This window comes from Ovis aries, chromosome 23, assembly GCF_016772045.2.
Source record: "Ovis aries strain OAR_USU_Benz2616 breed Rambouillet chromosome 23, ARS-UI_Ramb_v3.0, whole genome shotgun sequence".
NCBI classification, from domain to species: Eukaryota; Metazoa; Chordata; class Mammalia; order Artiodactyla; family Bovidae; genus Ovis; species Ovis aries.
The window spans coordinates 46,439,018-46,451,120 of record NC_056076.1 but is presented as its reverse complement, the minus strand read 5'-3'; the positions used below and the strand labels follow the sequence as shown (position 1 = coordinate 46,451,120).

Below are 12,103 nucleotides of genomic sequence, written 5' to 3'. Positions count from 1 at the left end.
GCTCCAGTTCTGCCTCCTCCAAGAGGCCCTCCTGACTTTGCCAGGCCCCCGTGACTTCCCAGCTGAGGCACCAACGCTGGCCAGCAGCCTCCAGGCTGGGTCACGCTTTCCGGCCAGCACAACAGTCAGCCTGGCCCTCAGTGTAGCCTAATCTGTGCGTTCTCCACGCAACTCCAGGGGTCCTCAGGGGTCTCCGCAGCCAGGCTGCAGGCCAGATCCTATCTGTGTCTCAGTTGCCCACAGCCCGGCGTAGATTCTCAGTGACTGCTTTTCCAAGAAAGCTGAGACATGCCCTTCCTTGCCTGTTCCCCGTGCACTCCTTTTGGGCCCCTGAGATTGTTCCAGTGAGGGAAGAACGGAGAATGAACATCTTTTTCTAAGCACTTCCCAGAGGTTTGCGTGTCTTGTTACTTTATATGTATCAAAACTTTCTTTCATCTTCACCTCCCCAGGACAATGGTGTTGATAACAATTATCTCCAGTTTTTTCTAAGGAAGAGACTGGGGCTCAGAGAGGTCCAAAGTCACCTGCAGTAGGTGCCAGGACAGATTTAGTGAGCCCCTGAAAGATGGGCACTTCCCGCTGAGAAGCGGGGGACAGGGACAGAGGCAGGTCTCTGACCTCACCCACCCCCACGCTCTTGTGCCTCTGGCTCCTCTTTCCTCCACCCCTCTCTTGGGGGTGGTGTGGGCTGGTGAGGGCCCTCGAGGGTGGGATGGGGATGGGCTGGGGGAAGGCCATCCCAGGTTCCTCTCTGGGCTCCTGGACCACCTTTGCCATCACACTCCCCACTCACCTGTTCAGGTGAGGGCTGATGGCTGTAGCTCCCTTTACCCACCCCTCTCCACCCCCACCCCCGTGACAGCTCTTCCCCCGACCCCTCCCTCAGCACCATCCCTCCTGATGGGGAGAAGGCTGGATTCCTCAGGTTCCAGGGGGCCCAGGCTCCCTCCTGGGGGCCCTTTACTCCCTACTCTGCCCCCTCCCCAACTCTGGCTCTGGCTCTGTGGCCGCCCTGCTTCCTGACAACCCTGCCCAGGAGCCTCAGCTTCTCCCAGCCAGAAACAGGAAGATGAGAGCTGCCCACCACCCCCACCACCCAGGCCCAGCTTCCCTAGACCAGCTGACTGGGCCCCTCTTCATGCCCTATTCCCCTTGTGCTCCAAAGGACGTGAGTCCACCAAAGGTGAAACCAAGACTGGGCCAACCCACCTGGTGTCTGGGAGGGGCTCTGGCCCCCTCTGACTGCACTGGGGCCAAGGCTCTGTCCAGCTGCCTCTCTGGGGTCCCTCCCTGAGTACCAAGTTGGGTACTGGGCCAAGTTGTACCAAGTTGTACCACCAGTACCAAGTTGGGTCCTGGTACTGGGCCAGGGGTGACTGGTAGTTCGAGGGGCCTTGCAGGAGGGAACCGCCCTGAGGACCCAGGTCTTCCCATCCCTGCCTCACTTGCCCCAGAGTTGAACTTCTCCGCGCAGCTCGGCAGGGCCAGGCTAGTGGAAGAAGAGGCCCGCCCAGACCAGCTCCCGCTCCAGAGAACAGCATGGAGACAGAGGGCCCCACTGGAAGAGCCACCCTTTGGCTTAAGGGAGGCAGGTGTCGCCAGCCCTTGCCCAGAGGATACGCTCAGCCCATCAGCACCCAGAGTTTGGGAGCAGAACTAACTGTTCTAGGAGGGGGTGGTCTTGGGAACAGGCGCCACAGAGGGGTCCACAGGCTATGGGGAGGGGAGTGCCCTGGAGGCACTGGCTGCTGGGGGGGGCGAGCTGGAGCCCAGCAAGCAGGCTGTGGGGGGAGGCGAAGCCCTGGGAGGGCCTTCGCCCCCTTGCCTCCCACTCAGCAGCCCCCAGAGCAACAGCAGCAGCTGTTCCAAAGCTTCCCCCCCCTTCCTCGAGACAGGTGTTGGCTGAATTCTCACTTCCTCCCAGCCTCAGAGAGCGCCTCCACCCGCTCTCCACCCTGCAGGCCGGTGCTGAGTCAGCAGCGCCTCTTCCTCTCCTCCACTCGGGGAGACCAGCCCCCCCAGAGTGGCTGAGCCCTTCTGCTGAGGTCACCTGCGGGAGGACTGGCTGACCCCTGCTCCCCTGCAGTGGCATACCTCAGGAAAGGAGGCCCCAGGGAGGCTCTTGCTGAGAAGCCAAACGGGAGCTTCAGCCCCAGGAGGCAGGAGGGACCCGAGGCTCCGGACCCCTAGCGGGGCCTGTGCTCGCTGCCTGCGGAGTCACTGCTGCTGCCGGCGGAAGGGCGGAGCCTCTCTACTGAGCTCCGAGGCATGGCTGCTGCCCAGCGAACGGGCCAAAAGACAATGGAAGTGTAAGTGACTCTCATCCAGAGGAAATCACCATTTTTTTACAGCAGGAAGGGGCAATTAGGCCAATTATCTCCTCTGGCAAGTTGGAAGTGCAGACCCAGAGCAGACAGGCTCGCCAGCTGTGTCACAAGGGTGGTTATTGGCAGAGCAGCCTGGAAGCGGGACTAGGCCCACCAGCCTGAATAACGGGCCATCACTGTTAACTGTTGCCTCTGGCTGGGTTCTCAAACTTCACTTCGGATAAGTCACACTTCATGTGACAATTCCTGTAAGGTAGACCCATCGCCCCCATTTGGCGGATGGGTAAACTGAGACCCTCTGGAGGAAGCTGACTGGCTGAAGATCACAGTGGACGTTGGTGGCAGAACAGAGACCAGAAGCCAAATCTCAGAGGACTTTATCTGAAGCTTCTTTCCCCATGCCTTCTTTCCGGCCCTCCCTTCACACCCCTTTGGGCCTGGACTGATGGTGAGCAGAGAGGCCTGGGAGCTGTCAGAGTCCACCATCCCCCACCCTCCCCGGGGCCAAACAACAGCCCAAGGGAGGCCACAGACCACACCAGCAGGAGTGGCCTGCGACCCCAGAGCCATTGGGTGCCTCACAAGCCACGAGTCTGAACACAGCCACCATTCGAGTGGAATTTGGTGAAGCCAGTCAAAGTGATGCTTGTGAAAACAGCTTAGCAAGACATGAAAGGGCTTTTAATAGGTTAAATCTGAAAAATCAGAGAATGCAAAAGTGTATATTACTGTGTTTACAGCTCTACAAAAAATATGTATATGAGTATGAACAAACTGGTGGAAGGCCTTTCACTAAAGTGATCACAGACAGGTGGACTCCTAAGAGATTTTTTCCCTCTGGTCTATTTTCCAAACTTTCCCAAATGTGAGTGTATTAAAATGTGAGTGTATTACTCGAGGATATAACACAGATAGAAGGCATTGTGATTACCTAAGAAAACCCAGGAGAGGTGCTCATGACTTGGGAGCCGAAGTCCTCAAAGGGGGACACTTAGTTATCTTGGTGGCAACCTGAGCACAGGGGTCCCCCAGTTAAACTGGTGAGGCCTCCTCTAAGCCGGAGTCTGCAGGCTAAAGGACTCACCACCCAGTTCCAACCCCTGCTCGTTTCCCACCCTGGGGTCTTTCTGGTCCACCACGCACCTTCCCTGTCTCTCAGACTCCCCTTCCAGAAGGTGGAGGCTCTAGGTTAGGGACTTGACCTGCCTCACAGCTTGTCTGGCCGCGAGCTAGATTGAGGCCTCTCCCAACGCGGACAAACCAATGTCCCCAGACGTGGAGGAAAATTAGGGATTCCTTTCCAGTGTTTTCTTGGTTTCAAGAGGGTTCCTAACAGTGTGCAGGCCCTGGGAAGCACTGCAGGGAGCCACAGCCGCCGGCCAGTCATGCCACATCCACTTCTGGCTCAGCCATTCCCTAACCCAAGGCGAGCAGGGGGCAACTTTCCCCACCCTTGGCCTTAGTTGTTGCCTCCGGTCCCCAGTTACCTCCTCCCAGACTGTGTTGAGGAAATGAGGTAACAGAAGAGAAGAGCTTTGAATTAGGGAAAATCCCCTCTCTGCAGACAGAGCCAAGCCTGAGGTTGGAGCGCACGCCTCACCCCTCGCGCCCTGTCCTTGGCCCCTGCTGCCACCCCTCCCCTCCTTCTCTGCGACTCTGCCCTCCTCCTCACATGGGTAGGCCCCACCTTTTTGCAAACCCGTGGAGGCAATAATCTTGCCACCTGCTGGCCTTGGGTCCCTCTTCTCAAGAAAGGTGAAGTTTGATAGAAGTTGTTCAAACTGAGATACCGGAGCACAGCTCCCTGAGGGAGTGGATGTTGGTAGAGAGGTTGCTGAGAGCGTGACCTGCATGACTGAGGATGCAAGTGCCTGGCCAGATAAGGCAGGGAGGGAGAGCTCTTTGAGGGTGTGTCCCATAAATGTCCCATACATTCATCACCTAGTACTCCATCCAGGACTAGGTCTCAAATCCCAGGACACTGCCACAGTGCCCTTCCTTCTGCCCCCTTCAGCATCTCAAATTCTATTTATTTACATGCTTAACTAACCTCTACCCCAATCTGACTGCTCTGCCCATCATCCCTGCTTGCCTTCCCGGTCTCACATTCTCCCAGCTACCTCCAGACCTCCCCATCCCTCCGCCCCTTCACATCAACTCAGCTCTGCTCATTTCCTCTTATGGGAAGACCCCCACCCCCCATAAGCCCCCATCCTCATCCTCCAGACCACTGGTGTGTGGACTTCCAACACCCCTGGATGCCCACCGTGGACTCCTCCCCAGCTAAGCCCTCTGGGCTCATCCCTCTACTGGAGCTTCCAAAGCCCTAAGAAACGGATTTCTTCCAGACTTTTCTCCCATTTTCTCCCAACCTCTCGCTGCTTAACCCCTGGAGTAATGCTCTCCCGAGAACCATTCAAAGACAGGACAATGGTCCCAGTGCCTCCCATGGCTATGCAAGGCAACAGGCCCACACCCACAACCCGACACACACACAACCCCTCCTCATAAGCACTTTCTGTTCTTGCCCAGTCAGCAGAGCCACCTGGCCTTGACCGAAGTCTCCCTCCATTCCTGTCCCTGCCTGGAGTCTTTCTCCTCTCCCTCCTGTATACATACCAACCTTCAAGGCACAGCTCAACCCCATTTCCTCAGCACATCTTCCCTGGTTTATCTGACCCCTTGGCCAGTATATTCCAACGGCTGTGCAGGATGGGAGCGGCCACCTAGCATGCCTAGGGAGGTGCTCTGTGCCAGGCGTCTTTGAAAAGTCTCTACACACTCTATCAAGTAGATATAATGATGGTCATTGTTTAGAGGACACTCAGAGCAATGGCCTAAGTTCACCCTTCCTGGTCAAGGCTGGGATAGGACTCAACTCCTGGACTGCTCCAAGCTCTTCCCATCGCACCAATCAGGACATTCTGCCATCCCTTTGGGTGCCAAGGCACCGAATACCTTAGACAGTGTCTGATATCCTAAGCATCCATCTCTCAGCCTCAGCATAAGCCTCAGGAGGGCAGTTATCCAGGTCCTACATGGCTTTCATATATATCCCCCTTCACTTGGCCCCAAGTAGGAATTCAATGAACACTCATTAACTAAATAAACAAACAAGTGAGTCAGTGAATGAATGACTTAATGAATGAATACATGAAAATACAGGCATTGCAAGTGGTTCAGCTGCGGGGTTATGAATGTTTGCTCTTAGTTCTTAAATCAGCCAGAAAATCTGAGCCTAAGGTAAGCCTTTCCCTAATTCTCTTAGAAATATATTGGCTCATCTGTGGCCAAACCATACCATCCTAATAAAAGCAAATTCAGATTCATATTATATTAAGCCAGGACTTTTTAAAGAACTATTTAGATTCATAGAGGAACCAAGGCGCAAGTGTACACGTGTCTTTTACGTTTGAGCAACTTTGGTCAAGAAGGACTGAGACACCCAAAGTTATACCCTGAGCTAGAGTCAAGGGCCTGTGTCTTCTGGCCAGCAGTTTCCATGGCATGTGGATCCAGCACGGAGCTCAGAAAAGCTTCCCTAGTTGCTTCCCTAGCTCAGAAAAGCATTAAGTTTTCCAATGGATACTGCAGGCTGTGTATTTAAAGGTGGGAAGGACATGGCAGGTAGGGCAGGATGTGAGTAAGGAAGAGAGATGAGAGGTGGCCCAGTGTCTGTTATCTGCATACTGGGGCACGGAGACTCTTGGTGGTCTTTTCCCCTAGCCTTGAGTGATTAATAGTATCTGCCGATTCATGAGGAACTATTAAGTAATCCTCTCAATTAGGTGGGCCTTATCCGATGCTGGTTTCAGGAGAGAAGTTCTCTTATTCAAAAGGAAAAGTGGTAAATAAGAACCATGTTCCATCTTATTACAAAGTCCAGCGTAGGATCTACAGAGTAGATGGCTTTTCCAAAATCTTAAGAGTTAAAATTGATTAAAACAGGTATGTGTCTGTTGGCTGAGAAAGTAGATGCAAAGTACAGTGGCTTTGTAATGACTGGACCATCCAGTTAGAGAAAAGTCTCCTTCAGATGAGTAAGTTTATTCTGACAGTCTAGACAAATATATGGTATGAATTCAATAAATTGCTAAAACATGACTTCCCAGTAACCTACTAACTTTCTATGTTATTACTAGGTTACTAAACCATTCTCAAAACATTGACCAGATAATTCCAATATAATACATAATATTGGTTTAAAGAAATAAAATCTGAGAGTTGGTTAATAGCCACTGCTCTCTAGGGTGATCACCTGAGTTGGGATCATTTTCCTTCTTGTTGAGGTTGGTTGGAGGATGGTTTATTTTGCTTTCTCAAACTAGGAACAAAATTGAAAGTTTCATGAAAACCAAAATAAAAGGAGGAGGAGGAGAGGAAGGAGGGAGAGAAACAAAATCCCCAAGACCTGCCTATCTCGTCTCACACAAACTGCAGCGCAAGCCTCCGCTGGGAACTTGCATGTGTGTCCATGTGTCGCAGTAAATCAGCTCAGCTTTCCCACCCGGGCTGGGCAGAGCATGAGAACAAAGGGCCAGAGCAGAAAGGGCAGCCATGGGGGAGAGGAGAGCCGCATCAAGCCACAAAGGAGGCAAGGAAGCACTGTGGTCAGGCAGGGGTGCGCCCGCCTGGGAGGGAAGGCTGGCAGGGGGCAGAGGCTGGCTGGGAGACAGCCCACAGGGGCGAGCAGGAGGCACCTTGGCCCAAGGAAGAGCAGCTTCAAAATGATGACCCTTCGAAGGAACCGTGAATTTCTTTCATCAACTAATTTCCTCGGTGACTAAAACGGCTCATTTAGCAAGGCTTATTCTGAGCTGAAATTGAATAGGTGTAATTGACAAATGTTTGAATTTGGGTTCCACTCTGAGGGAAAAAAAAATACCTCTCCACTGGCTCCTCAAATATAATTATGGAACAAAGATATATTTTAAGGGCTCTTCTTCCAGTTCAGTTTGGGGGTAGATTCAGACTTCCCTCCTGATCCCCGCCCCCCACAATCGGACAATGACAGAGATCTGGCTTTCTTTCTCAAGAGAGGCACTCTGGCCGGCCACAGATGAGGCAGCTGTCACGAAACTGGGCTGTAATCAGCATTCACTGGCTCACAGCCTGCAGAGGGCACAGACCCTCTTATTCCTGCAGTAACAGGTCAGGCTGCTGGCCCTGGGATGAATGTGGGAGTGGTCTGAGTTGGTTTCTGCTTCATCTTCCTTATGCAGGATCTCCATGCAAAACTTACATCGCAGGTCCCAACAATTTAAATATGCACCTGGGAGAGGATACTTTCAAATTCCAGATCAAGGCTTCAACTGCATGTAACATGTCACCCCCAGCATGACTTAGAAGGACAGTAAATCAATGAAACAGTAAAAAGAAAAAAAAGACAACTGAAAATGGGTTTTTCAGGCGAGTCTGAAATGCTACAAGATTGCTAGTTAAGAACAGTATCCCTTTTCTCAACCTAAGGGTTATAGCCCATCTCTTCATCAACATCATAAACCGGGTGCCCATGAAACTTGGAAACTGAGATGAAAAGTGGAGGCTATCGGGTGGGTACATAGGTGGCCAAAGATAGGCGTTCTTTCTATGTAATAGAGCTATTTTGGTGTGTCAGGACAACTGACCCATCCCCCACCACATTACCCAGACATCTACTGTAGAAAGATATGGACTAGATGAGATTAAAGTCACCATATCTGTATCACAAAAAAAAAAAAAAAAAGGAAAGGAAAAAAAAACCGGAAGGCATTCACTCAAATCTTACAATGGGAGGTGGGAGTGGTGGGTGGGTGGGTGAGGGTGGGGATAGAAAAGCAAGGGGGGAAATCTAAACAGCAGGATACGACAATAAATGGGAAAACAGCAAGAGAAAAAGCACACTAGGTTAATATAGGAAACTAGTTCTTTATTGAGAGATTGTATATTAGTATTAGTGGATTCTGTGTGTAACAATGTCGTCATGCACACGATACAAAAAAAAAAGGAAAAAAAAAAAGGCTGGGCCCACCATGCTTCGGAAGGGCAACAGAACAAAAGCAGCGTACAATGAGCAGATGGCCCGGGCTACACGAGCACAGTACGTTTCAGCAGGGTAACATCTCTAACCGAGCGCTGTACATTGTCAACTGGGGGATGTAAAAAAATACAGATCATGCTTTAGTTTTAGTACAAGAAAAGGTGAAAAAGATACACAACCAAAAGGATATTTGATACAGAAAAAATTACCCACAAAATAAGAACAGGAAGTAATTCAGCACAGCAGAACACGCGATCCCTGTTTAATGGAAAACCATTTTGCTGGGGATTCTTTTTCTTTTCGTTTTTTTCTCTTCTCTTTCTTTTCAGATTGCCAAATGGCAATCTGGGGAGGCCCCTTGGGACTTTACTTTGGAAGGGCCCTCAAAGTAGGGGCCTTATTCTTTCTTTATTGCTGCTGTTTTGTTTCAGTTTTCAAGCAGGTCTGGCCAGCGAGGCAGCAGAAGGGAGCCGGCTGTTAAAGGGGCAGCTCCGAGGGCCAGGGCGGATGTCCAAAGATGCTCTTGACATTGTACAATTAAACAATTAAGACACCATGGCCAGAGCTCCCCCTTAAGCCAAAGACCTTGCTGCACCAAATTTTCAGAGTAGCAGCAACTATCATTTTATGAGAATTGTTCACATATATATATATATATATATATATATATTATTTTTTGCCTCTGACTAGATGTAATCTCTTCACTTATGCCGGGGTGCTACCAGGGAGCTAGCTGAAGCCACCCAGATAAGTGGCAAATGGGGTGCTACAGCCTCCAAGCCAAGGCAAAAGGAATCCACTTAACAGGGATTTACAGTGCAATGTACTCGGCTAAACAAGATGAGATACAAAAATGGTTATTTCTCTACATCTATTCTGAAATGGCCTACATCCTATACTACTACAATGGAAACTAAAAAGAACAGATTTAAGCTGGCAAGCTATCTAATAGTTTTACAAGAAGATTGTGGTTTAGGACCTTGTTGGGTTAAGCATTAGTATCCTCTATCGGAAGGTCATGAATTCTTATCACATTGTGCTAAATTTTACTCACAGCCCGACTAACCCTCAGCCCTTGAATTTCCTATGGGCGTGTTTGCCATGAAAGTAAACTTTGACTGACTGGCAGAATTTGTTTTCTTAGGTGTTTTTTGTTTTTTGAGGGGGGTGTATTAAAAACAAAATTTAAAGGCAGCTGAGCAATTTGAATTTCAAAACATGGAATCAGCATCCTGCAATGGTATTTAGAGATCAGTGGTATTAATGAGGATGATAATGATTTAATCAGGATAATTATACTTTCAGGCTCAACATCCATCTTAATCATTTTTGAATTTCTGCCTAGTGTAATGTTCCACACCCGTTTTAAACGGAAATGCCAAGTAATGAGATATAATTGTGTATTGGGGGAGGGGTTGGCATTTCAAGGGAGATCTCACCAGCCCCCCCAACTCCTATTCTTCACACATCCCCTCCACCCCTGCCCCCCACTGCTAGGCTGGCCTGAGACAGGGGATACTGCCGCTTAAATAGCAATGCCTTCCTCAGATGGAGACAGGAGATGGTTAAGAGGGGTGTCACAATACAGCTAAATGCGGAGGCAGAAGGGTCACAGCGCACACAGCAGCGAGTTGACCATTCACTGAGCTACACAATGAAGAAAAAAAAAAGATTTGATAAATGCAGAATGTCATCATTCTATCATCACACAAAAAAACTGCGGTTCAAACAGGCCTAAGGGGGTCAACCTTGCCTTTTAGGTTCTGGGGAGAGGCTGGGGCTGGGGACAGCTGGGCTGGAAGAAAGAGGGCTGGGCTTTCATTCTCTGGCCCAATCGGGCCCCTGGGGCGCACGAAAGCGCTGGCCCCGCGACCCCACCCCCCACTCTGACTTGGGGGAGCAGCCCTGGTCTCAAAGGAAAGACATCATTCCGTGCGTGAGGGAGGGGGGCGGGGGAGGGCTTCAGCCAGGAGGGATTGAAGCAGACGTGGAGTGGGAGAGGATAGCAGAAACATTTCCAAGAAGAGCAATGTGAGTCCAGAGGCAGAATGCAAAAGGAAAAAAAAATAATAATAATGAATCTAAATGCATCTCGGGTTTGCTTTGGGAAGTGGGAGTTTTTGATTAAAAGAAAATGGAAGAAATGTGAAGTGGGAGAAGAGGGGGAAAATCAAGCTATTGTTGTTAGCAGAATGTAAGGGAAAGGGGATGTGGGGAAGGGGACCGTGCAAACACACCCCATATATCACAGTTAAAAACAAAGCCGGCGCCGGCCTGCTGCTTTGTCAACGCCTGCCGGGGGCAAAGGCCTGGCCTGGGGGCAGCATCCCACCGCATCCGCGCGCACACACAGTGCAACACCCAAGGGCCGGCACCCCTCTCCGGCCGGCCGGGTCCAGGGGTGCACAGCAGTGCACGCCTGACTCTCCGAGGCGCGCACACACTTGCACACAGTCACATACACGCGCGCACACGCACACACACACACACACACACACACACACACACACACACAAGCATCTTGAACCCATAAATACAACTGTCATACAAAGACCATGGGGTGGGGGGTGGATAGCTGGAGGGCGATACACAAAAAAAGGGTTAAAGGGGAGGAAAAGATAGGACGGGAAATCGTGCAAGTGCCCACGAGAAGGTGGGGGCTGGGGCATGGGACAGGGCAGATGCCAGATGCCAGCTAGGCAGCCATCGGTATCAGTGACTAAATAATGGAGAAACACGAACACAAATGACATGAAACACACATACATCTCAAAAAAAAAAAAATCACAGAAAGTCAAGTAGGCTTACACACACAAACACAGGCGCGCGCGCACACAGTCATGTATCTCTCTCCGTCCTTCGATCACACAGGGCTAGGTATTGGGGGAAGGGGCTATGACTGGGGGAACCGCGTCCGCCGCAAAGAATAAAAAAAATGGGGCCGGGGAGGGAGGGGACTCGAATTCGCCAAAACCCTAACTTCACTGCAAAAGCTCCCACGAGGGCGGCCACCTCCACACTCGGGGTCCCCCCAGAAGGGAGAGGGGAGAAGCCACCGCTCGCCCCGCGTCCTCCGGGGTGTGCCCTGAACGCCCCCCCCCCACCCCCGCCAACCCGCCGCCCTCGGCTCCAGCCCCCGCCCCGGTGCCCGCGGCGATCCACGCTCGGAAGAGGACCCCGAAAGCAAAAAGCGATACCTCTGTTTCGCACAGAGCCAAACACTGGAAGCACGAGATAGCCGACGTGGACCAGGACCATCCTGGCTCCTCGCGCGGCGGCGGCGGCGGCGGCGGCTGCGCGCGGGCCCTTTGTGGCGCGGCTCCGGGGCGCGGGCGCGGGCGGCGGCGGGGCTGCGGGAGCCGCCGGGGCGGGAGGCGGGGCGCGGGGCGCGGGCGGCGGCGGGGCGGCGGCTGGCGGAGAGACAGATGGCCCATGGAAAGGCTCCCTTCCCGGCCCCTCTCGACATTCAAAGGCGCTGGGGCCGCAGCTGCCGCCACACAAAGGCGCTCCCAGCCAATGGGAACGGAGCGCAGCGCGGCGCGGCCTCGCCGAAACCGCGGGGGACAGCGGGGACCGCGGGCGCGCGGGTGGCTGGGGGGGGCGGGGGTGCGGGGGTGCAGGGAGGGAGGGGTGATGGCTGAGAAGCAGCGGGCGGCCAATCGCCGTAGCCCGCGGCCGGGCGCGGGAAGGGGGTCAGCCCCGCGGGGCTCCTGCAGCCTCGCGTGGGTCCCTGATCGCCCACGGGCCGGAACGC

General features: G+C 52.4%; 1 protein-coding gene across 1 annotated transcript in view; it reads right to left on the bottom strand.

Annotated features, from left to right (window-relative positions):
• The window catches only part of ARK2C (arkadia (RNF111) C-terminal like ring finger ubiquitin ligase 2C), a 113,652-nt gene extending 101,973 nt beyond the window's left edge, over positions 1-11,679 (bottom strand). Inside the window, exon 1 of the mRNA XM_027960757.3 lies at positions 11,547-11,679. Within this exon, the coding sequence (XP_027816558.2) occupies positions 11,547-11,607 (61 nt within the window). The 5' untranslated portion in view covers positions 11,608-11,679. The remainder of the gene's footprint in view (positions 1-11,546) is intronic.
• Positions 11,680-12,103: the final 424 nt, after the last annotated feature.